This window comes from Artemia sp. Qi Xiang Cuo, chromosome 20, assembly GCF_049724085.1.
Source record: "Artemia sp. Qi Xiang Cuo chromosome 20, ASM4972408v1, whole genome shotgun sequence".
NCBI classification, from domain to species: domain Eukaryota; kingdom Metazoa; phylum Arthropoda; class Branchiopoda; order Anostraca; family Artemiidae; genus Artemia; species Artemia sp. Qi Xiang Cuo.
In genome coordinates, this window is record NC_142813.1 from 27282066 (window position 1) to 27309413 (window position 27348).

Genomic DNA, 27348 nt, shown 5'->3' on the forward strand with positions numbered 1-27348 from the left:
GGGGGATTTCCGACATAATTTGAAAATGTCCACGAGAAATTTCCTAGAGGATTTTCAGCGAGGATGGAATTGTCTTTGAAAGAACTGGGTTAAATTAGCAATACTTTGAAAACTGAATGTCAAATTTGGAACTGAAATCTCCTAAGTTAAAAATAATAAAATAAAATAAAAGACAAAATCCGTTATTGCCAAGCAACAGAGATCATTCTTTTACAACTTCATTGACCCGTTTGATATTTACTTTACAAAAAAAAAAAAAAAAAAGTTTTAATGATTTAAGTGAAGAACGCCACTGGAACTTGTAACGAGCGAAAATCTTTGTTTCGTGGCATATGCAATATTTATCTATAAAACACGTTCCAACAAACGACACATGATATTTTTCTATATTTGTAGGACTTTGAAAAACTAAGTGGAAAATACTTCAAAAACTAAATTACGCAAAAAAGAAAAAAAAAGACGAAGAACTTTGTTCCCATCACTTTCTGTGTGCTGAATCAACTTTTGGAAAATTTTACTGCCGACTCCCCTCCTGTATTTAGATGAATATTTTGGGATTGAATTAATTTTATATGAAGGTAACTTTATTTTATTGAAGTACCTTATTCTGCTTCTCTGTTCATCAATATATCATATTTTTTAGATGGAGGAAATCCAAGTCGATCCAACACAACTCAGCTACTAATTAGTGTTAAAGACATCAACGATCATGCTCCTCGTTTTTATAGTCAAATATTCCAAGAAAATGTCATAGAAAACGTCCCAACAGGCCACAGCATTGTCAGAGTGCAGGCATATGACGCTGACGATGGAGTGAATGCTGCTTTAACGTATAAATTGGGAGAGTCTGAAGTGGATGACCTACCTTTTACCGTAGATTCTGAGACAGGATGGGTGACAACATCCCGAGTTCTTGACCGTGAAGAAGGACATCATTATGAGTTTCAGGTAAATAGATATATTGCTAAATAGGTTCTTAAAAATATTCTTTCCGTTTAGTTATTTTAAAGGTATAAAAACATATTTTTTTTCTATCACATAGCCTATGTAAAAACAAAAAACTATATCAATCTCTAAAAAGCACTAAACAAATCCCTAGAAATATTTTATCATTATGTGCAAAAAAAGCTGTCGCTGTTTAATTTCGCAGTTTTTCAATCAAAAAGTCGTTTATTTTATTTACTAGAAAATATTGACTTAGAAAATATTTATGAGTCTTATATATGTAAGACGATGTTTATTGGACTTATTGTATTACCATTTTGTAGTAAATCAATGAGCTAAGATCTTACATCTTTTGACAGAAAACAACTTTAACGAAAATCTGAGGACTCTGACCTTACTTCTTTCGCCATTTTTTTTTTTTTTTTTTTTTTTTTTTTTTTTATAAATCTCTTTATTCACTCTATTCTGACCAATGGTCTAAGGACTTCGATGAGATTGTCATCAAGTTCTCTTTTCTTTGTTCTATTTGGCAATCGACTGTAAGATCTTATCACTTAGATAAAGCAAAAAACGATAATGTGCGCCAAAAAAAGTAAAATGTTAGATCTTAGCGGTTTGATGAGCAAAAAACGGGCTTTATGTTCGTTAAGTTAGTTTTATTCGATAGTTCAATAAAAGTGTTACTTAAAATCTATCAAACAATTCTCACAATTAAACACCGTTGGCAGAATATGCAAGAAACCAGAAACTCGGTCCATTTTAACTTGTTTTATTGGCGAAAAAAGAAAAATCCCACAGACAAGTTTTTTCCCATCGCGAATAAAATTTTCCTAAAAAATCAGCCACTTAAAACACCAATTATCTAGAATTGGGGGTAACACAACTTCTCCAACTTCTATAGGTTTGCGAAGCGTACCTTTCCCGGGAACCTCCATTTGGCCCTATCGCAGCATGTAACAAGAAGAAGAAGAAAAAAAACAAAAAAACGTCATTTAATGTCAATAATACATTTTGATTGTGCATTCATTTGGGCATAATGAAAACTTTGCAAGAACAAAGTATTCCTGATTGAATTAAAAAGCTTAGTTGAAACTTAAAAAGAAGAAAAAATATTGCTTTGCGGTTTATGCAACATGTATCTGCAAAGCTGGTTCAAATCAACTTGCCTGAACTTTTCCTTTATTTGTAGATTTCTGAAAAACTAGTTATCTGCGGAAAACATAAAACATCCACACCAAAGTAAGGTCAGGACCAGAAAATTCTTCAAGTAGCCTGCAGAAAATAAGAGACTAATTTATACGTCTCTCAATAGTCATGCACTGTCCTTGAGATCAATAAATTTTAGCATACGAATTTAATTCTCTAAAAATCCCAAATGTGGAGGAAAAATCTGTGTTCATTCAAATTTTGAGTTCGCTCTTTGCGTCCATCAGGAAAACTATATCTCTGTAAAATTAGTTTTCGTTCGTTTTTAGGGTTCAAAAATATACATAATGCCTTCCAGTAAGACTTTGTCTAACTTAGGTAAAGAAACAAAAGACGTTGGTAAATGTTTTTTTAAAACAGAGCGTTAAACATGGGTTTTACTTCGCACATCTCTTAAGTCTTCCCACCAAACAATGGACAATTTTGTCCGATATAGAGCCCTAGGGGTATATTATCGTTAATATCTTTGAGAAGTAGGAGATACAACGTTCAAATACTGTGTTTATGAAATATTGTCCAATATCAAATGTAAAGAGATTTTGGAAAACTAAAGGACATCAAAAAAGCTTTTGATGTATAGTTAATATAATTTACAAGAATTTATATTATCATTACATTTTTTGCCGCATTGCTGCATAGAATTGAACTTTTCATAAGAAAGTTTATTATCGTTATTTTTGCTTCTTGAATTTCGATATTTATAGATAATTGTTGGTACTTGGGCAATATACGGGCCTTTTTAAAAAGTCAATTTTTGTTAATGCTAATAAAATAAAATGAAATAGGATGAATATATAATAGTTTATAAACAAATTTGGGCTATATATTTGCAAATTTGGGGGGGGGGGGGTAAAGCATAGCAGGTATTAAATACGTAATAGCGATAAGGAAAAAACTAAAGAGATGTGGGCCGAACATTTTGAGAATTTGCTTAACCAAGATAGAGATGCAGGAAAATATATAGAGGAAAATGAAAAAGTTTGTGATACCTTGGATGTGAAGGAAGATTTGTTTTGTGAGGAGGAATTAGCGACAGTACTAAAAGGGTTAAAGAATAATAAGGCTCCAGGTGCTGATAGGGTGGTAAATGAGTTTCTTAAATATGTTGGCTCTGAGGTTAGAAATAAGTTACTGAAGATTATGAATATGATTTTTGAAAAAAGGGAAGTACCTAACGATTTTAGGAAAACCTTAATTAAGCCACTTTATAAGGAAGTTGATAAAAGTCAGTGTGGTAATTATCGAGGCATTAGTTTGGTCTCTGTAGGTAGTAAATTACTTAGTAATATGATACTTTTTAGACTGAGAGTTGTCGTAGACAAAGTTTTAAGAGAAGAACAGCACGGTTTTAGAAAAGGTAGAGGATGTGTCGACCAAATTTTCACTCTTAGGCTAATAATTGAGAAGTGCCTGAGTTTTCAAACACCTTTGGTCCTCAGTTTTATAGATTATGAGCAAGCGTTTGATTCTGTTGAATCAAAGAGCTTTAATAAAGGTTTTATCCTTGTATGGTATACCAGAAAAATACATTAAAGTGATTAGTGTTATGTACGAGAATAACACTGCTGCGGTTAAGGTAGGAAACGAGGTTAGCAGCTGGTTTTGTATCAAATCAGGAGTTTAGCCGGGTTGTGTTCTATCCCCCATTGTATGGTTTATTTTGATGGACATTGTTTTAAGGAGCACAGGAAAGGCAATGGGAGATCACGGAATCAAATGGGGAGGAAAAAGTCTCCTGGACTTGGATTATGCTGATGATTTAAGCATCCTAGATGAAAGTGTAGAGCAAAATGAATGAAGTTTTAGAGGTTTTGCGAGTTCAGGGTGCTAGAATTGGTTTGAAAATTAATGTTAGGAAGACTAAGTCACTAAAGCTAGGAATAAGTGAAGATGAAAAGGTGACGCTGGGTAATGAAAAGATTGATCAGGTGGGCAGCTTCACTTACCTTGGTAGTATTATTAGTAGAGATGGTGGGAGCAGTGAAGATGTTAAATATAGAATAGCCAAGGCTCAGGGTGTATTTTCACAGTTAAAAAAAGCCTGGAAGAATAGGAAGACAGTAGAATGCATCTGTTGAATTCTACAAGACGTATACACCTTTTCAAAGAGAGTGAGTATCCTCTCACGTGGCCTTATACTTCTATGGAAGCTATAGGAATTACCATGCTATTTGCTTGAGGCCCTAGGACCATACTATTTGCTTGCCTTTTTTCCTTGGCACCTTTCCAGAGCATGTACTTATGGATTTGCATACTTTATGTTCCTTCCTGTGCTATTTGGGTACTTTACGTTCCTTGGCACCTTTCCAGAGCATGTACTTATGGATTCTAGCAGACTATTTTCCTTCCTGTGCTATTTGGGGAGATTACGTTCCTTGACACCTTTTCAAGGCATGTACTTATGGATACCTTTCCAAGCAACATGATTAAACACGCTTTTACAATCGGAATTGTTTGATTGACATTTGCAAAAAGGGATAAGGAATTCGCAAATTGGACTCTATGAACGATATTGATTAATGCTTGAAGAATAGGAGTGTGATTGATTCTAATTAGGGATTGGGTAATTTTTAACAAGAAATCTCTGAATAAAATATTTTGGAGGGATGGGGTGATGGGAGCGAGGTGTCATAGAGTACTTATAATGGTGTTATTTGGGGAGATTACGTTCCTTGGCACCTTTTCAGAGCATGTACTTGTGGATACCTTTCCAAGCAACGTGATTAAACACGCTTTTACAATCGGAATTGTTTGATTGACATTTGCAAAAGGGGATAAGGAATTCGCAAATTGGACTCTATGAGCGATATTAATTAATGTTTGAATAATAGTAGTGTGATTGATTCTAATTAGTGATTGGATAATGTTTTAACAAGAAATTTCTGAATAAAATATTTTTGGAGGGATGGGGTGATGGGAGCGAGGTGTCTTAGAGTACTTATAATGATGTTATTTGGGGAGATTACGTTCCTTGGCACCTTTTCAGAGCATGTACTTGTGGATACCTTTCCAAGCAACGTGATTAAACACGCTTTTACAATCGGAATTGTTTGACTGACATTTGCAAAAAGGGATAAGGAATTCGCAAATTGGACTCTATGAACGATATTAAGTAATGTTTGAATAATAGGAGTGTGATTGATTCTAATTAGTGATTGGATAATTTTTTAACAAGAAATCTCTGAATAAACTATTTTTGGAGGGATGGGAGCGAGGTGTCTTAGAGTACTTATAATGATGTTATTTGGGGAGATTACGTTCCTTGGCACCTTTTCTGAGCATGTACTTATGGATACCTTTCCAAGCAAAATGATTAAAAACGCTTTTACAATCGGAATTGTTTGATTGACATTCGCAAAAAGGGATAAGGAATTCGCAAATTGGACTCTATGAACGATATTGATTAATGCTTGAAGAATAGGAGTGTGATTGATTCTAATTAGTGATTGGGTAATTTTTTAAAAAATCTTTTTCTGGTCTAACTAAAGGCATCTGTGTTTATAATTACAGAAAGGGTTCTTTGTGGAAAAACAAGCTTCGCACGCTTGTGTTATCTCAGAGATTAATGTTACATGTGTTTGCGTAATTCAAGACACGTTGACAAAGAGTTTTCTTGTCAAATTAAACGAGAGATTTTCTATTTTCAATTGTATTCCATGATTAAGAGGATTTTTTAATAGCATGGAAAAGAACGACTTTTGAATGCCTCGCTGTTTAAGTTAAGAGGTGAAACCAAGACCAGAAGAGTTTTTGAGATTTTTCATTGGTCAGAGATGCAACAATGGTAAACTTTTTTAATAGCATGGATAAGAACGACTTTTGAATGCCTCGCTGTTTAAGTTAATAGGTGAAATGAAGACCAGAGGAGTTTTTTAAGATTTTTCATCGGTCAGAGATGCAACAATGGTACACTTTTTTAATAGAATGGAATAGAACGACTATTGAATGCCTCGCTGTTTAAATTAAAAGGTGAAATCAAGACCAGATGAATTTTTTAGATTTTTCATTAGTGAGAGATGCAACAAAGGTACACTTTTTTAATAGCATGGAAAAGAACGACTTTTGAATGCCTCGCTGTTTAAGTTAAGAGGTGAAACCAAACCAGAGGAGTTTTTGAGATTTTTAATCGGTCAGAGATGCAATAATGCTATTGTTTTTTTAATAGCATGGAAAAGAACGAATTTTGAATGCCTCGCTGTTTAAGTTAAGAAGTGAAATCAAGACCAGAGGAATTTTTTAGATTTTTCATTGGTCAGAGATGCAACAATGGTACACTTTTTAATAGCATGGAAAAGAACGACAATTGAATGTCACGCTGTTTAAGTTAAGAGGTAAAATCAAGACCAGAGGAATTTTTGAGATTTTTCAAGGGTCAGAGATGCAACAATGGTACACTTTCTTCATTCCATGAAAATGAACGACAATTGAATGCCTCGCTGTCTAAGTTAAGAGGTGAAATAAAGACCAGAGGACTTTTTTAGATTTTTCATTGGTCAGAGATGCAACAATGGTACACTTTTTTAATAGAAAGGAAAAGAACGACTATTTAATGCCTCGCTATTTAAGTTAAGATGTGAAATCAAGACCAGAGGAATTTTTTAGATTTTCCATTGGTCAGAGATGCAACAATGTTAAACTTTTTCAATAGAACTGAGTAGAAAGACTATTGAAGGCCATGCTGTTTCATTTAAGAGGTGAAACTAAGAAGAGACGAATGTATTAGATTTTTTATTGGTCAGAGATGAAGCAGTGTTACACTTTTTTATTAAAATGGAAAATAACGAATATTGAATACAGAGACAACACACTTACAGAGACGACACACACAAAGAGACGACACACACACAGAGACGACACACGCACACACACACACACAGAGACGACACACACACACAGAGACGAAACACACATATTGACGACACACGCACAGAGACGATACACACACAGAGACAACACACACACAGAGACGACACACACATAGAGACGACACACTCACAGAGACTACACACACACACACAAAGAAGACACAATCACAGAGACGACACAAATACACAGAGACGACACACACACAGAGATGACACACACACACAGACGACACAAACATAGAGACGACACACTCACAGACACGAAACACACACACAGACAACACACACACAGAGACACCACACACACACAGAATCGACAAACACATAGAGACGACACACACAAAGAGATGACACACACACAGATACGAAACACACATAGAGACGCCACATGCATAGACACAACACACACACAGAGACGACACCCACACAGAGACGACACAAACACAGACACGACACACACACAGAGACGACACACACACAGAGACGACACACTCAAAGTGACGACTAACACACACAGACGATACACTCAGAGAGTTGATAAACACACAGAGACTACACACATAGAGAGACGACACACACACACACAGAGACGACAAACACACAGAGACAACACACACAAAGAGACGACACACACAGACAGATACGAAACACACAAAGAGACGACACACGCACAGAGGCGACACACACACAGAGCCGACAGACACAAAGAGACGACTCACACACAGAGAAGACAAACACACAGAGACGACACACACACACACAGAGACGACACACACAGAGAGACAACACACACACATAGACGACACACACACAGAGACGAAACACACACAGAGGCAACACACATATCGAGACGACAAACATACAGAGAAGACACAAAAACAGAGACTACACACCCACAGAGAGACGACACTCACACACAAAGACTACAAACACGGACACAACACACGCACAGAGACGACACACACACACAGACACCACGCAAAGAGAAAACACGCAACAGACACACTACACACACATATACGAACCACGCATAGAGACGACACACACACAGAGACGACACACACACAGAGACGACACACACACAGTGACGACGCACACACACAGAGACGACACACACACAGAGACGACTTACCCAAAGTGACGACTTACACATAGAGACGGCACACGCACAAAGACGACAAACACACAGAGACCACACACACAGAGAGACGACACACACACAGAGAGACGACAAACACACAGAGACAACACACACAAGAGACGACACACACACAGATACGAAACACACAAAGAGACGACACACGCACAGAGACGACAGACACACAGAGTCGACTCACACACAGAGAGGACAAACACACAGAGACGACAGACACAAAGAGACGACTCACACACAGAGAGGAAAAACACACAGAAACGACACACACACTCAGACACGACACACACACATAGACGACACAGACACAGAGACGACACACACACAGAGTCGAAACACACAGAGATGAGACAAACACAGAGGCGACACACACATACAGACGACAACAAACAGAGAAGACACGCACACAGAGATGACACACCCACATAGAGATGACACACACACACACACAAAGACAACAAACACAGAGACAACACACGCACAGAGACGACACACACCCAAAGACAACAAGCAAAGAGACAACACGCACTCTGAGACATAACACAAAGACTCACAGAAGACAAACTCAGAGCTACGAAAAACACACAGGGACGAAACACACACAGAGATGACAAGACAAAGAGAGAACACACACGCACAGAGACGACACACACACACAGACAGCACACACACAGCGACGAAAAACACACAGACACGACACACACACACAGAGAGATAACATCCTCACAGAGACGACACACACACACAGAGACGACACACACACAGAGATGACACACACACACAGAGACAATACACCAATAGAGACGAAACAGGCACAGAGACGATATACACACACAGAGACAACACACACACAGAGACGACACACACATAGCGACGACACACACACAGAGAGAAGACACATGCACAGAGACGACACACACACAGAGACGACACACACACAGAGATGACACACACATACAGAGACGAAACATCCATAGAGACGACAAACGCACAGAGACGATACACACACACAGAGAGACGAGACACACACATAGAAATGACAAACACACATAGAGACGACCCACACACAGATACGACACACGCACAGAGACGAAACACACATAGAGACGACACACTCAGAGAGACAACACACACACACAGACCACACCCACACAGAGACGACACACACAGAGACGACACACACACAGAGACGACACACTCAAAGTGACGACTTACACATAGAGACGACACACACACAGAGACGACACACATAGAGAGACGACACATAAACAGAGACGACAAACACAAAGAGACGACAAAAACACAGAGACAACACACACACAGATACGAAACACACAAAGAGACGACACACACACAGATACGAAACACACAAAGAGACGACACACGTACAGAGACGACATACACACAGATTCCACTCACACACAGAGAGGACAAACACACAGAGACAACAGACACAAAGAGACGACTCACAAACAGAGAGGACAAACACACAGAAACGACACACACACACACACAGAGACGACACACACATAGAGACAACACAGACACTGAGACGACAGACACACAGAGACGAAACACACACAGACGACACATACATAGAGGCGACACACATACACACACACAGAGAGACGACAAACATACAGAGAAGACACACGCACAGAGACGACACACACACAGATACGAAACACACATATAGACAACACACACATAGACACACGCATAGAGACAACACACACACACAGAGACGACACCCACACAGAGACGACACACACACAGAGACGACACACACAAAGCAACGACTTACACATAGAGACGACACACGCACAGAGACGACAAACACACAGAGACGACACACATAGAGGGACAACACACACACACACACACAGAATACAAACTCACAGAGGCAACACACACAAAGAGACGACACACATAGATAGGAAACACAAAAACATACGACAAACGCACAAAGATAATACACACATCGAGCCGACTCATACACAGGGACGAAAAACACACAGAGACGAAAGACAAACAGAGATGACTCACACATAGAGAGGACAAACACACAGAAACGACAGACACACACAGAGAGACGACACACACACATAGACACGACACAGACACATAGACAACACACACACAGAGACGAAACACACACAGAGACGACACATACACAGAGGCGACACACGCACACAGAGACGACAAAAATACAGAGAAGACACAAAAACAGAGACGACACACCAACAGAGATGACACACACATAGAGACGACACACGCACAGACACGACACACAAACAGAGTCATAGTGAGAGAGATATCCAAAAAGTTGGGTTGATCTAGGTTCGCTTAGAGTGGCGTGCCAGTCTCTGTGAGTGGTGTCGTCTCTGTGTCTGTGTTGTCTCTATGTGTGTGTGTCGTCTCTGTGTGTGTGTGTGTGTGTGTGTGTCGTTTCTGTGTGTTTGTCCCCTCTGTGTGTGAGTCATCTCTTTGTGTCTTTCGTCTCGGTGTGTTTGTCCTCTCTGTGTGTGAGTTGGCTCTATGTGTGTGTCGTCTTTGTGCGTGTGTCGTCTCTTTGTATGTTTCTTATCTGCGTGTGTCGTCTCTGTGTGTGTGTCGTCTCTGTGTGTTTGTCATCTCTGTGTGTGTGTGTGTGTGTCGTCTCTCTATGTTTGTCGTCTCCATGTGTTTGTCGTCTCTGTGTGTTTATTGTCTCTATGTGTAAGTCGTCACTTTGAGTGTGTCGTCTCTCTGTTTGTGTGTCGTCTTTGTGTGGGTGTTGTCTCTGTGTGTGTGTGTTGTATCTATGCGTGTGTCTTCTCTATAAGTGTGTCGTATCTGTGTGTGTGTCATCTCTGTGTGTTCGTCGTCTGTATGTGTGTTTTTATCTTCTGTTTGTGTGTCTCGTCTCTCTGTGTGTGTTGTCTCTGTGTGTGTATTATCTCTGTGCGTGTGACGTCTCTATGGGTGTTTCGTCTCTGTATATGTGTGTCATCTCTGTGTATGTGTCGTTTCTGTGTGTGTGTGTCATCTCTGTGCGTGTGTCTTCTCTCTGTGTGTGTGTGTCGTCGCTGTGTGTGTGTCGTCTCTGTGCGTGTGTTGTCTCTGTGTTTGTTGTCTTTGTGTGTGTGTGTCGTCTCTATGTGGATGTGTCGTCTCTGTTTTTGTGTCTTCTCTGTATGTTTGTCGTCTCTGTGTCTGTGTCGTCTCACTGTATTTGTCGTCTCTGTATGTGTGTCGTCTCTTTGTGTGTTTCGTATCTGTGTGTGTGTCGTCTCTTTGTGTGTGTTGTCTCTGTGTGTTTGTCGTCTCTGTGTGTGTCTCGTCTCTATGTGTGTCGTCTCTGTTTGTTTGTCGTCTCTGTGTGTGTTTTGTCGCTATGTGTAAGTCGTCACTTTGAGTGTTTCGTCTCTGTGTGTGTGTCGTCTCTGTGTGTGTGTGTCGTCTCTGTGTGGGTCTTGTCTGTGTGTGTGTGTGTCGTCTCTATGGGTGTGTCGTCTCTATGTGTGTCTCATCTCTGTGTGTGTGTCGTCTCTTTGTGTGTGTCTTCTCTCTGTGTGTGTGTCGTATCGGTGTGTTTGTCTATTGTCTCTCTGTGTTTGTATTGTCTCTGTGAATTTGTCTTATCTATGTGTGTGTCTTCTCTGTATGTGTGTCTTCTCTGTGTGTGTGTGCCTTCACTCTGTGTGTGTGTCGTCTCTGTGAGTGTGTATTATCTGTGTGTGTGTGTCGTCTCTATGTGTGTGTCGTCTCTGTGTGTGTGTGTTGTCTCTGTGTGTGTATCGTCCCTGTGCATGAGTCGTCTCTATGTGTGTCTCGTATCTGTGTGTGTGTGTCGTCTCTGTGTGTGTGTCGTCTCTATGTGTGTTTGTCATTTCTGTGTGTGTGTCTCGTCTCTCTGTGTGTGTGTATAGCCTGTTTGCGTTTGACGTCTCGTTGTGGGTGTAGTATCTTTGTGTGTGTGTCATCTCAGTGTGATTGTCGTTGCTGTGTGTGTGTGTCTTATCTGAGCGTGTGTCTTATTTGTGTAAGTGTTTCATTTCTGTGTGTTTGTGTCGTTTCTGTGCGTGTGTCGTCGCTATGTGTGTTTTGTATCTGTGTGTGTGTCGTCTCTGTGCGTCTGTCGTCGCTATGTGTGTGTCGTCTCTGTGTGTGTGTGTGTTGTTTCTGTTTGCGTGTTGTCTCTGTGCTTGTTGTCTTTGTGTGTGTGTCGTCTCCGTGCGTGTGTTGTCTCCGTGTTTGCTGTCTTTGTGTGTGTGTGTCGTCTCTATGTGAATGTGTCGTCTCTGTTTTTTTGTCGTCTCTGTATGTTTGTCGTCTCTATGTGTGTGTCGCCTCTGTGTATGTGTTGCCTCTGTGTGTGTTTCGTCTGTGTGTGTGTGTTGTCTATGTGTTTTTGTTGTCTCTATTCGTGTATCGTCGTCTGTCAGTCTGCTTATCGTTTGTGTGTGTTTTTCTTCTCTGTATTTCAATCGCCTGATTCTGTATGATGGTTCTGTGATTTTGTACACTATGTGTGTTAGTAGACTCTGTGTGTTTGTCGTCTTTGTGCATGCGTGATATCTTTTTGTTTGTCGTATTTGTGTGTGTGTTTCGTCTCTTTGTGTGTTGTCTCTGTGTGTTTGTCGTCTCTCTGTGTGTGTGTCGTCTCTCTATGTTTGTCGTCTCCGTGTGTGTGTTGTCTTTGTACGTGTGCCGTGTCTAAGTGTAAGTAGTCACTTTGAGTAATTCGTCTCTGTATGTTTGTCGTCTCTGTGTGTGTGTGTGTCGTCCCTGTGTGTGTGTCGTCTCTGTGTGGGTGTCGTCTCTGTGTGTGTGTTGTCTCTATGCGTGTGTCGTCTCTATGTGTGTTTCGTATCTGTGTGTGTGTTTTCTCTGTGTGCGTATTGTCTCTGTGCTTGTTGTCTGTGTGTGTGTGTCGTCTCTGTCCGTGTGTTGTTTCTGTGGGTGTGTTGTCTTTGTGTCTGTTGTCTTTGTGTGTGTGTGTCGTCTCTATGTGGACGACTCTGTTTTTGAGACGACTCTATGTGTCGTCTGTTTTTGTGTCTTCTCTGTATGTTTGTCGTCTCTATGTGTGTGTCGCCTCTGTGTCTGTGTCGTCTCTGTGTGTGTTTCGTCTCTGTGTGTGTGTCGTCTCTGTGTATTTGTTGTCTCTATGTGTGTGTCGTCTCTCTGTGTGTGTGTGTCGTTTCTGTGTGTTTGTCCTCTCTGTGTGTGAGTCGTCTCTTTGTGTGTGTCGTCTCTGTGTGTTTTTCCTCTCTGTGTGTCAGTTGGCTTTGTGTGTGTGTCGTCTCTGTGCGTGTGTCGTCTCTTTGTGTGTTTCGTATCTGTGTGTGTGTCGTCGTTTCTTTGTGTGTGTTGTCTCTGTTTTTTTGTCGTCTGTGTGTGTGTGTGTGTGTGTCGTCTCTCTATGTGTGTCGTCTCTGTGTGTTTGTCGTCTCTGTGAGTGTGTCGTCTCTATGTTTAAGCCGTCACTTTGAGCATGTCGTCTCTGTGTGTGTGTCGTCTCTGTGTGTGTGTGTCTACTCTGTGTTTGGGTCGTATCTGTGTGTGTGTCGCCCTTATGAGTGTGTTTTCTCTATGTGTGTTTCGTATCTGTGTGTGTGTCATCTCTTTGAGTATTTAATCTCTTTGTGTGTTTGTCGTTTCTGTGTTTGTGTCTCGTCTCTCTGTGTTTGTTGTCTCTGTGTGTGTCTCGTCTCTATGCGTGTGTCGTCTCTATGTGTGTTTCGTTTCTGTGTGTGTGTCATCTCTGTCCGTATGACGTCTCTGTGTGTGTGTCGTCTCTGTGTGGGTGTCTTCTCTCTGTGTGTGTGTGTCGTGTCTGTGTGTGTGTCTCGTCTCTCTGTGTGTTGTGTCTCTGTGTGTGTGTATCGTCTCTGTGCGTCTGTCGTCTCTATGTGTGTTTCGTCTCTGTATGTGTGTCATCTCTCTGTGTGTGTGTCGTCTCTGTGTGTGTGTGTCTTCTCTGTGCGTGTGTCTTCTCTGTGTGTGTGTGTGGTCTCTGTGTGTGTGTATCGTCTCTGTGCGTGTGTCGTCTCTTTGTGTGTGTCGTCTCTGTGTGTGTGTTGTCTCTGTGTGTGTATCGTCTCCGTGCGTGTGTTGTCTCTTTGTGTGTTTCGTCTCTGTGTGTGTCATCTGCGTGTGTGTGTGTCGTCTCTGTGCTTGTGTCGTCGCTATGTGTGTGTCGTCTCTGTATGTGTGTTGTCTCTGTGTTCAATAGTCGTTCTTTTCAATGCTATTAAAAAAGTTTACCATTATTGCATCTCTGACCAATGAAGAATCTCACAAATTCCTCTGGTCTTGATTTCACCTCTTAACTTAAACAGCGAGGCACTCAATAGTCGTTCTTTTCCATGCTATTAAAAAACAGTACCATTGTTGCGTCTCTGACCTATGAAAAATCTAAAAAATTCCTCTGGTCTTGGTTTCACATCTTAACTTAAACATCGAGGCATTCAATAGTCGTTCTTTTCCATGCTAATAAAAAAGTGTAACACTGTTGCATCTCTGACCAATGGAAAATCTCAAATACTCCTCTGGTCTTGGTTTAACCTCTTAACTTAAACAGCGAGGCATTCAATAGTTGTTCTTTTCCATTAAAATAAAAAAGTTTACCATTGTTGCATCTCTGACCAATGAAAAATCTCAAAAATTCCTTTGGTCTTGATTTTACCTTTTAACTTAAGCAGCGAGGCATACAAAAGTCGTTCTTTTCCATGCTATTAAAAAACAGTACCATAATTGCATCTCTGACCAATGGAAAATCTAAAAAACTCCTCTGGTCTTGATTTCACCTCTTAACTTAAACAGCGAGGCATTCAATAGTCGTTCTTTTCCATGCTATTAAAAAAAGTGTACCATTGTTGCATCTCTGACCAATGAAAAATATAAAAAATTCCTCTGGTCTTGATTTCACCTCTTAACTTAAATAGCGAGGCATTCAAAAGTCGTTCTTTTCCATGCTATTAAAAAATTCTCTTAATCATGGAATACAAGTGAAAATAGAATATCTCTCGTTTAATTTGAAAAAAAAACTCTTTGTCAACGTGTCTTGAATTACGCAAACACATGTAACATTAATCTCTGAGATAACACAAGCGTGCGAAGCTTGTTTTTCCAAAAAGGACCCTTTCTGTAATTACAAACACAGATGCCTTTAGTTAGACCAGAAAAAGATTTTTTAAAAAATTATCCAATCACTAATTAGAATCAATCACACTCCTATTATTCAAACATTAATTAATATCGTTCATAGAGTCCAATTTGCGAATTCCTTATCCCTTTTTGCAAATGTCAATCAAACAATTCCGATTGTAAAAGCGTGTTTAATCACGTTGCTTGGAAAGGTATCCATAAGTACATGCTCTGAAAAGGTGCCAAGGAACGTAATCTCTCCAAATAACACCATTATAAGTACTCTAAGACACCTCGCTCCCATCCCTCCAAAAATATTTTATTCAGAGATTTCTTGTTAAAAAATTATCCAATCACTTATTAGAATCAATCACACTCCATTTATTCAAACCTTAATTAATATGTTCATAGAGTCCAATTTGCGAATTTCTTATCCCTTTTTGCAAATGTCAATCAAACAATTCCGATTGTAAAAGTGCGTTTAATCACGTTGCTTGGAAAGGTATCCACAAGTACATGGTCTGAAAAGGTGCCAAGGAACGTAAAGTAAGCAAATAGCACCATTATAAGTACTCTAAGACACCCCACTTCCATCACCCCATCCCTCCAAAAATATTTTATTCAGAGATTTCTTGTTAAAAAATTATCCAATCACTAATTAGAATGAATCACACTCCTATTATTCAAACATTAATTAATATCGTTCATAGAGTCCAATTTGCGAATTCCTTATCCCCTTTTGCAAATGTCAATCAAACAATTCCGATTGTAAAATTGGGTTTAATCACGTTGCTTGGAAAGGTAACCACAAGTACATGCTCTGAAAAGGTGCCAAGGAAGGTAATCTCCCCAAATCGCAACATTATAAGTACTCTAACACAACTCGCTCCCACCTCTTCAAAAATATTTTATTCAGAGATTTCTTGTTGATAAATTATCCAATCACTAATTAGAATCAATCACACTCCTATTATTCAAACATTAATTAATATTGTTCATAGAGTCCAATTTGCGAATTCCTTATCCCTTTTTGCAAATGTCAATCAAACAATTCCAATTGTAAAAGCGTGTTTAATCACGTTGCTTGGAAAGGTATCCACAAGTACATGCTCTGAAAAGGTGCCAAGGAACGTAATCTCCCCAAATAATGTCATTATAAGTACTCTAAGACACCTCGGTCCCATCACCCCATCCCTCCAAAAGTATTTTACTCAGAGATATCATTTTAAAAAATTATCCAATCCATAATTATAATCAATCAAACTCTTATTATTCAAACATTAATTAATATCGTTCATAAAGTCCAATGTGCGAATTCCTTATCCCTTTTTGCAAATGTCAATCAAACAATTCCGATTGTAAAAGCGTGTTTAATCACGTTGCATGGAAAGGTATCCACAATTACATGCTCTGAAAAGGTGCCAAGGAACGTAATCTCCCCAAATAACAACATTATAAGTACTCTAAGACACCTCGCTCCCATCACCCCATCCCTTCAAAAATATTTTATTCAGAGATTTCATGTTAAAAAATTATCCAATCACTAATTAGAATCAATCACACTCCTATTATTCAAACATTAATTAATATCATTCATAGAGTCCAATTTGCGAATTCCTTATCCCTTTTTGCAAATATCAATCAAACAATTCCGATTGCAAAAGCGTGTTTAATCATGTTGCTTGGAAAGGTATCCATAAGTATATGCCCTGAAAAGGTGTCAAGGAACGTAATCTCTCCAAATAGCACAGGAAGGAACATAGTCTGCTAGAATCCATAAGTACATGCTCTGGAAAGGTGCCAAGGAACGTAAAGTGCCGAAATAGCACAGGAAGGAACATAAAGTATGCAAATCCATAAGTACATGCTCTGGAAAGGTGCCAAGGAACATAAGGCAAGCAATTAGTATGGTCCTAGGGCCTCAAGCAAATAGCATGGTAATTCCTATAGCTTTCATAGAAGTATAAGGCCATGTGAGAGGATACTCACTCTCTTTGAAAAGGTGTATACGTCTTTTTCAATTCAATAGATGCATTCTACTGAAGACAAGTCTGAAAACCAAGATTAGAATATTAGAAGCTACAGTGATGACAGCGGTCAAATATGGCTCTGAAGCATGGACGATCCGAAAAGCGGATGAAGATTTGCTAGATGTTTTCCAGAGAAATTGCTTAAGGATTGTTCTGGGTACCCGGCTGACTGACTGTATTTCAAGCAATAGGCTATACGAAAAATGTGGTTCAATACCGCTTTCTAGGGCTATAACGAAAGAAAGATCGAGGTGGTTAGGGCACGGTGCGCGGATGAAGGATGAGAGTTTGCTGAAGATTGTTCTTCTTGGCCAACCGTCTAGAGCTTAACGGAATGCAGGACATCCTCGCCTGGGGTGGGAGAACGTCATAAAAAAAGATTTAAAGGAAATAGGAACTTCGTGGGAGGGTGTAAAAAGGGAAGCTTTGAATGGATGGGGCGGAGGAGGATGGTGCGTAGCTGTGTTGGCCGCCTCAGGCGGCTTGGTGCTGCGGCGATTTGTTAGTAGTAGTAGTAGTAGTAGTATCCCACCTTACAATGGCGTTGCCAAGATAATGTTCTACTAAGAACATAGACGCAAGCATTAGCGTTTAAATAAGCTCTTCGGAAAGCTTCTAAAGGTGTTTTTCTTTCCTGCAAGGGCTGGGAAAAATAAAAAGAATAAAGAAAAGGACGCATCAGGGTTTAAGCTTTTTTTCGCAATTTTCGAAAAGTAGTTCTTGTCATTAACTTTTACTGTTAAAGTAAACAAGGATAACAGTTGTTATTCCAAGACTAAATTTAATTGAATTGTTCATTATGCAATTTTTTTTAATGCGTTATTAAGTTTCTCTTGCATTACTCGTGGGCGGTACTCTTGCATTATATGGGCCTTTACAAGGAAACCAGTCACGAAAAACCCGTTTTTGACGTGCTAACCGGTATAGAGTAATACAATGATAGCATGGTTTTTATTGCGTATACGATATTTAAACTGTTGTTTTTTGGGGCTTAGGGGGGGATGGGGGAAATTACCTAGGTTTGGTTAGGTTATGTATTTAATATATGCTATGCTTTACCCAGTCCTTGTTGATCAAGCTGGGGGCTGTAATTCTCTTGCAAAGGGTTTTTGACGATGTGATTCAATTGTATATTTTTCATTTTGATCTGTCTCCATATTTGAAGTGTTTCATGCTCTTTTTTCGGAATTTCCATAAATGTGTTTTCACAATAAATTTTTACTATTGCGATTAACCAAAATAGTAGTTACCATTCATAAATCAGCGTTAAATGGCAATTTTTTGTCAATAGACATGTTTCAAAAAGGTGCGTTTCAATTTCGGTTACATTTGGCCGAGATTTGCTCTTTACTAGGTTGCAGCTATCACTCCAACCATGAAGAATTTATCCTAAATTTAGGCAGTAGATAACACAGATAAAGTTATATTACCCAGGGCTGTTGGATTACCCTTCAAGATGATTTTAAACCATTTTAAAACCGCTTGCTATCCCTTTTAGGCGATAAAGTAACGTTAAATTATCGCCTGTTTTCGCAATTAATTGCTCCAAGGGATATTGGGTTTGAAACCCTGCCTAACTCGAAATATGGAAATTACTTTAGAATCCACATTTTTTTTCATCCAGTGACTTCAAGTAAAAAGATCTAGCCGGGACCTTTTTTTAGGATCGACACCTTCCCCAGAAAGGTGATTTTCATTCCTGTCGTGTTAATGTAAGCCAATTTATGCTCGTCTTAAGTTTTAATCTTCCTTTTATAGTATTTTATTTTTAAGTAAATTTTCAAACCAGGAATGACTTAATTAAACAAAATTCAAGACCACTTTAGTAAAAAGATTAGGCACGGGAACAGTAGTAAAATCAAATCAGAATAGTTCCTCTTGTCGCCTTAATAAGCACTCTTAAGAAGAAGCGTATTAATGCTGAATTTGGCTTCTACCCCATTATTGCCTTAGAACCAATTCAATATTTTAGATTTAATGTCTCGCTTTGTAACCTAAAGGCAGGTTTTATCGATTTTCGTTTGTGTTTATAGACTCTAGATTCTTAACACGTACTACTGCCGTAAATTCTCTGCCGGGAATTAGCACTGAATCAAGTAAGAGTTATTGAAGAACTCGAGAGGGAAGGATTAGTGAAATCTAAATGCGAAGGATAATACATAGGATATGTAAGTTTATTGAAGCCTTCGAGGACATATACAGGATAACAAGGAAATTATACACACAAAATAAAAAAAAACGAATGAAAAATTAGACTAAAGAGGGGATATGACGGGGCAACGCCCCCTCAAGCATAGGATAATCCTTGTTTTGTTATCGCTTTTTATTTTCGTAAAAAAAATTTCTAAGAGCAAGCACATAATTATTAAAAATTCCTTAATCTTTTCTTTTTGGATGTGAAATAAAATCCCAATATTTTTCTTTACCTTAAGTTATTCGTAGACTCTGCGACTATATTTGAAGGTGCAAAGACACTCTTATGATGATTGATTAATAGTTCGATCATGGGAGAGTTCTTTAACGAGCTTGAGAAAACTTTTCAAGCGTCGGTTTCACCTTCTGACATTCTTCACTAGAATTCAAGTGTCATTTCCGGTAATCGAATGTGCAGGTTAGCAAATTTGGAACAAAATAACAGTCGCTTAATTGTGCAGATGAACGAGACATAATCTGTTTGCTTCCGCATATAGGCTAACCCACTTGAAAAAAAATTGAAGTATAAACGCCCTAAAAGTTGTAAATTTTTCGGTAAATTAAAATAAACAAATATGTGCAATTTTAAAAAGTTGGGGAAAATTTCTGAAAAAGTGGTTTGATCGGATTACCGCAATGTGATCAAATTAACGGGAAATTATACTTTGGCGTTGGATGATCTCTTTCGCTGCTTAAACAAGACATTAGAGCTTAAAGTTTCCATTCAAATGAGCTCTCTCCGGATATTTTAATTTTTAAGACTAATGATTTTGTGTGGTCATCCTTAGGGGCAATATCGGTACTTGTGTATTGTATGGTACACATTCGAGAAGTGAATCTAGGTTAATCCTAATGAAATATAGAAAAATATGATGAAAATACAATATTTTAGTAACAAAATTATAAAAACTACAACAAACAATTATGGTAGAGGGGGCCACACAGAACATATTATATTAAATACCCAACATAATCCAACGAAAATACCATCTCTACATATTAAAATTTAAATAAAAATATACCTACAACGTAGATTTAAACTGACAGGTATACAACGTAGATTTAATACTGACAGGTATAAACCGGTTATTGTCTGATCTGTAGATCCAAATTCTCGAGTTTGTACCATATAATCACAGTATATAAATATTATGCAGTATGATCGTCCCCTATCTCACCCATTATAGAAACCTGGACCGAGGCATGAGTGTTCCGGAGAACGTAAAAACATAAGCGACATTAGATCTTTTCCCGTGTAGACAAGTCAGATCTCTCTTGAACGCGAAACTTGGCTTCAACGTTGGAACACTAATTTTGAAGAAACTAATTTTAAATAAATTTATTCCAATACATACATGAAAATCTTGTAATTAGTAGTGCAATGTTATTATTAGATGTTTTTAGGAATTAAAAATAGGTTTCGAAGTCTTAAGTTGGTTTCAAAGGCATTTTGAGAAAGTTTGTGCCAAAATACGTGTGCCAGGGTAATTGTACCGCTGATGGCAGATCAAATGATAGGAGCTGTTTGTACGTGCTAATGAAAGAGTATGTGGGAGGAGCTGTTCGTTCGTACCGAGAATGAAGAGCCAGAAATCATCTGCGGTGAACTTACTGCTAATTATCTTTATACAGTGCATATAATACACAAGTGCCGAAAAAAGCATAGATAACATTTCGGCTAAATACAAATTTTACAATATGCCTATTCACCTTTCAAACAAGCATAAATCTTTTTAATATTTATAAATGAAATCAAATTTCATAAATTTTGTCTTATGTGTGAGTAGAGAGTGACGTTAAAACCTAAAAGTAAATAAACATGATATTATATGTAATGGGAGGGGGGGGGTTTCTGGTTACGATGAATATTAATTTCATCATACAAAATATTGTTGTAATTGAATAAATAGTCAGTTAATGACAGAAAATGTTCTATTCACATGTTGTCTTTCATGATATTCGTCCTCTTGTTCATAGTGGAAAAAGAAGAAGAAATGAGACCATTTCTACAGGATTGGAACTCTCCCAAACGACATTTGGGATCGGCTCTTGAAAACGTAACAAAAATGTATTTAATCAGTTTCTTATGCATTAAAAAAATTATTTATCCCCCCCCCCTCAATGGATTAATATTGGATATGGATATTGGATATTAAATATTGGATATTAATATGGATATATTGGATATTAAAATTGGATATGCCCTTGGATTAATACAAAATATTTGTTTTACAAAATGCCATTTTCTGTCCTAAAAGATTTAACCGAAACATAAAAATAGTAAAAAAAAAAAATGTAGTACCACTGAAACATTAAAATGCTTACCAAAGACTAAAGTAATAAAAAAAAAAGGTTTTAGCTTTTAAAACACATTTACCAAAGACTAAAAGTAGTAATTTTGTAAACAAGTAAATTTGTAAAAAAAAAAAAAAAAATGTATATAAGAGTTATCGATTTACTATTAAAATGCACTTAACAAATATTAAAAATGTATAATCGATACCGCTGTAACATTGAAATTCACTAACAAGTAAATATTAATGTTTTCCCTGCTACCTACTAAAATAAAAATATTTTAAACTGAAGAAGAAAAGAAGCGAATACTGCAGTGTTTGAACCCCCTCCCCCCTTCGCTCACAGTACGGGTATTTGTGCATGTTTACCCATTCTAAGTGGCTTTTTACTTTTTGACGACGATTATTGATATGAAGAGTGATATTATATATCTTTTTCTATTCGAAGCTGGTCGTTATTTTCTTTTTATTAATCCTTTATTTTTACAAAACAAAATCAATGAATATATTTATTTTATAGGTGGTTGCCGAAGACGGTGGCGAGCTTTATAAAAGTGCAACGGCTTCAGTTGTAGTCCATGTACAAGATCAAAATGATAACGACCCTGTCTTTGAACCTCACGAATATGAAGCTATCATTGCTGAAGATGCTCCACCAGGAACTCCAGTACTATCAGTCACTGCCACTGACCGGGACGAAAATCCCCGAATTCATTATCAATTGACAGGGGGCAATGTACGCAATAGATTCAGTTTAACAACTCAGAACGGAGCCGGTCTGTTGTCTGTTGCTCAACCATTGGACTATAAACAAGAAAAACGATTTGTTTTAACTATTACGGCAACCGATCCAGGGGGTAGAAGTGATACTGCAACCGTGTTTGTTAACATTTCAGATGCAAACACCCATGCACCATCTTTTGAAACTACACCCTATTCGGCTAATGTATTTGAGGATATTCCTGTTGGAACGACTGTACTTGTCGTATGTGCCACCGATGGTGATGTAGGTGAAAATGCGCGCATCACTTACTCACTTTCTGGAGATCCGGTTGCCGAGTTTACCATAAATCCAAATACTGGCGCAATTATTACTTTGAAATCTCTTGATCGTGAAAAAACAAGTGCTTATCTTCTGACTGTCACAGCCCGTGATAATGGACACCCTCCGCTGTCAGATACAACGGACGTCGAAATTGCTGTTCAAGACGTTAATGATAATGCGCCAGTCTTTGAAAAAATTCATTACAAAGGGAATATTGAAGAGGATGTCCCTGTTGGAGCAAGTGTGCTTCAAGTTAGCGCAACAGATGCCGACCAGGGACTCAACGGCAGGATAAAATACAGCCTGACTGATAATATACTGGGCAGATCTGGGGCTTTTATTATTGACTCTGTGTCAGGTATTTTGAGGACAGCACGCCCCTTGGACCGTGAAACAGTTCCGAGTTATGAATTAACTGTATTTGCTATTGACAGGGGATCCCCTGAGCTGTTCTCATCGGCTTTGATACATATTATTGTAAATGATATAAATGACTCTCCTCCCGTGTTTGAAGGGGATAAAATAAAGTTGTTTATTGAGGAAAATAGTCCCATAGGATGTAAAGTTGGGGATATTGTGGCCAGTGATTCTGATGAAGGACCTAATGCAGTGATTCAGTATGCGATTATTGGAGGGGTTGACGCTGATAGCTTTACTCTTGTTCCGAGGACGGATGAAGGCAAAGCTGAACTTTTAACAAGAGTTGAGTTAGATTATGAATCACCAAAGAAAAAATACGAAATAGTTGTAAGGGCGTCATCTCCACCTTTAAGGACCGATGTTGATGTTGAGATAAATGTTGTAGACGTTAATGACAATGCACCGATACTGAAAAACTTTAAGATCATTTTTAACAACTACAAAAATCAGTTCCCTTCTGGGCCAATAGGAAAAGTACCAGTATTTGACGCGGATGTCACCGACAAGGTAAGGACACTTTTTTCAACTCGTCTCAAATTATAATTGTTCCTAAATCAGGATGGACAATTTGGCTATTGAAAGGAAAAAATCAAGGCTTCATAAACGAAAAGAGGAAAAAGAAAGTTAAACAATATAGTTTCTTCAATGCTAATCATTGATCTTTACCGAAAACAAAGCAATGGTATTAAGATTTGGCACAAACAGCAAATAATTAATAAAATCATTATTATTGTTTCGTAATTCTAATAGTGTCATGTTGTTATTATAACCTGAATTAAATTCATAGTGCCGTCAATGTGAATCATGCAAATTGGGATCTATTTACAAGAAACTATGCAATAAAAATTTTCTTATCTGTAGTACAATTTACAAAAACACCAGCTGTCTATATTATCCTTCTTACGAGTAAGGATTACTAAGGTTACTAGGGAGCCTCCAAGTGTTACCAAAACTTGTGTGACTCCTTTGAAGCAAATTGATTTGCCATTGTCCATGTTTAAATTGTGAGAGACTTCCTAATTTTATTGTGGAATTTATTATCTTTATATATTAAAAAAACTATTATAAAACAAGTTGACGACATACTAGGCAGTTAAACTTATTTTGATAATATACAGTAGTATCGTCTCCTCGCTGATTTTTGTTCAATATAACAAAACGGATTTATTAATGGTGCTCATACAAGCATTTTTGGAAGGAGTGAGGCCACATATCTGAAAATTATTGGAAACTATGGAGAAATGGTAGAAATAATGATATTTTGGAGGCGAAAGAATAAAGATATTCTAGAAAGGAACTATGTCTTTAACTAGAATTATATCTATTTATCTCTAGAGGATTAGCCATAATGAAACAAAATAGAATGTATATATTTTTTGAAAGAAAAGCAAAGAGCGATATTGGGCGGCGCAGCTCGTTAAGAGCAGGGCATTTGCACAACCTTGAGCCCTTAAATCTGGAGCTTTTAAGTAACGCTCTTCCTAAAGGCACATGTATGTGACCTTTCGACCATTCCGAAGGTAATGGCTATCTCGAAATTTTGATCTGGTGATGTACGAGGATGCTGGGTGTAAAAAGGGGCACAGGATGGAGTTTGGTTGCTCTCTGGTAACTTTCGGCACTTAAAATGACATTATAAATTAAGATCTCGATCGAACTAGCCTCTTCCCATGTTAAAAATCTTAGATTTTTTTTTTAAATTTGATGCATTCTCGAAAAAGAACAAAAATGTTGAATTTTGTACTCGTGAAGAGCGGGACATTTGCACAACCTTGGGCCCTTACTTCTGGGGCTTTCAAGTCATACTCCTCGTAGAGGCACATGTATTTGATCTTTCAACCATTCCAAAGGTAATAGCTATCTCATAATGTTTATCTGATGCTGTGAGGAAGGGCTACGAGAATGCCGGGTGTAAAAGGGGGCATGCTGGCTTACAAATTTTATTTTACACCAACAAATATTTTGATGTTAACTTTTTGTTATAACCTTATGTAAAATTTCTTCGTATGTATCTGTATACGTAAATGTATTTTTTCCTTCTCGGAATCATGGTTGTGGGGGATTATGTTATTAAAGTGCCCTGGTGCCCCGTAAATATAAAGTAGTGGTACTCATATGTTAAACGGACTCTTTTATCTAGTGCTAGTTTGGTTAATGCTAATGAAATAAAATAAAATAGGATGAATATATAATAGTTTAGAAACAAATTTGGGCTATATATTTGCACATTAGGGGGGATGGGGGTAAAGCATAGCATATATTATTACGTAACCTAACCTAGGTACCTTCCTCCCTAAACCGCAATAAACAACAGTTTAAATATCGTATACGCAATGAAAACCACGCTAGCCTATACATTGTATTACCCTGTAGCGGTGTCTTCAATTAACTCGTCAAAAACAGATTTTTCGTGACTGGTTTCCATTGCAGTATATAAAAGAGTCCGTTTAACATATGAGTACCAAAGTAGTTCTTCCTGAAGTCTCTATGATGCTTCTTTATTTTCATCAGAGCGCGTACGCTGCCTCTGTTTAACTCTACTATACCAATAGGATCAACAAAAAAGACAGTAGCTCTTTGCTTCAGACAAATGAAATTCCTCTAGTAGCTAATCTACTCCTTTTGTTTCTTTTTGGCTTTGGGCATTTCACAGATAATTTGGGTATAATTACATAGTTGAAGTAGTCCTAAATTGTCTTAGTGTATACAAGATTTTCAACCTCCAAATCATAGTTCAGAACCTCCAGGCATCTTGTCCATAATTAATAACTGCTTAAATAATTGTATTAGATGGAGCTTCAATTGAAGGTAGTCGTCTTTGTCTGCTTCTTTCCCCTTTAATGTCTTTTTGGGTCCGAAGACGTAGCCAGTTTCTTTTCAACAGAAATAAGAACAAAAGATTTCAAATGCAGAACCAAGTTATTAACATTTTTGTCTAGCAATTGCAAAGATCACAATGGATTTTGCGGTCGTATTTCATTCTTATTTTCCTAAGCCCATTTGTCATATTCAACGCAATAGCAGTGACAAAATAAAGATTGATGTATCTAACATTCCTCAGCCGTGGAATGGAGAGTTGATAGTCATACAGAGCTAGATATGGCTTAGTCTATCGCAGATTATGACTCCATTTAGATGACCAAACCGATGGAAAGGTAAACTAACACCTCTTCTACGTCCATTTTGCCAATAGGCACCTCCCCAGTCCTGCGTGACATTGAACAAAACAGAGGCAACGCATTTTTCAAAAGCCATAAGGCTTCAATATTTTTATTTTTCCAGAGGCAATTTATATGGAAGGGTTGTCGCATAAACTTCAGAGGAGGCTCATTCGATTGGAAATTGAAAGTTCTGGTTCCCTTTTTAAGACTCATAAGTGATTGGAGGGCAACAAGCCCCCCCCCCCCACAACCTTTACCCCCCAGATGCATCTTATTAAAATTTTGAGATAGCCTTTTGCTCAAAACAGTTCAAAGATCATATAATAATGCCTCCAGGGTTGACATACCCCCTCAGAGCCCGGGGGCAAGTGTTCTAAGGTATGCCACGGGGGCATAGATTGTTTTTATGGAAAGGGTGGTCGTATAAACTTTGAAGATGTCTGATTTGATTGGAAATTGAAAGTTCAAGTTTCCTGTTTAAGATTCAAAAGTGATCGGAGAACAGATAGCCACCACCACACCCTCTTTTCCTCAAATGCATCCCATCGAAATTTTGAGATAGCTATTTTGTTGAAAATAGTCCAAAGATACTATAACAATGGCTCCGGGATTGACACAAACACCCAGAGCCCGGAGGTAGGAATTGTAAGTTATGCCCCGGGGGCATATAAGGTGTTTATTGAAGGGGTGATCTTATAAATTTTCACGCTCACAGGGGGATCACACTCAAATACACGTACGCTCACTCACTCACACTCATTTATACTCACACTCGCTCACTCAGTCACACTCGCAAGTATAAGCCTAGATCCTTTATACTTCATAAACCTTAACTTGCGTTTGAATGCAATCATTTTAAAACTTTTGAATTCGTATCCCCCCCCCCAAAAAAAGAAGACTTT

The 27348-nt window shown here is 38.2% G+C and overlaps 1 protein-coding gene across 1 annotated transcript in view; it reads left to right on the forward strand.

Moving 5' to 3' along the window:
• The window catches only part of LOC148940057 (protocadherin-like wing polarity protein stan), a 421746-nt gene that overhangs the window by 16856 nt on the left and 377542 nt on the right, over positions 1 to 27348 (forward strand). The window contains exons 4-5 of the mRNA XM_089106281.1: positions 644 to 948; positions 22341 to 23792. Of these exons, the coding sequence (XP_088962407.1) occupies positions 644 to 948; positions 22341 to 23792 (1757 nt within the window). The remainder of the gene's footprint in view (positions 1 to 643; positions 949 to 22340; positions 23793 to 27348) is intronic.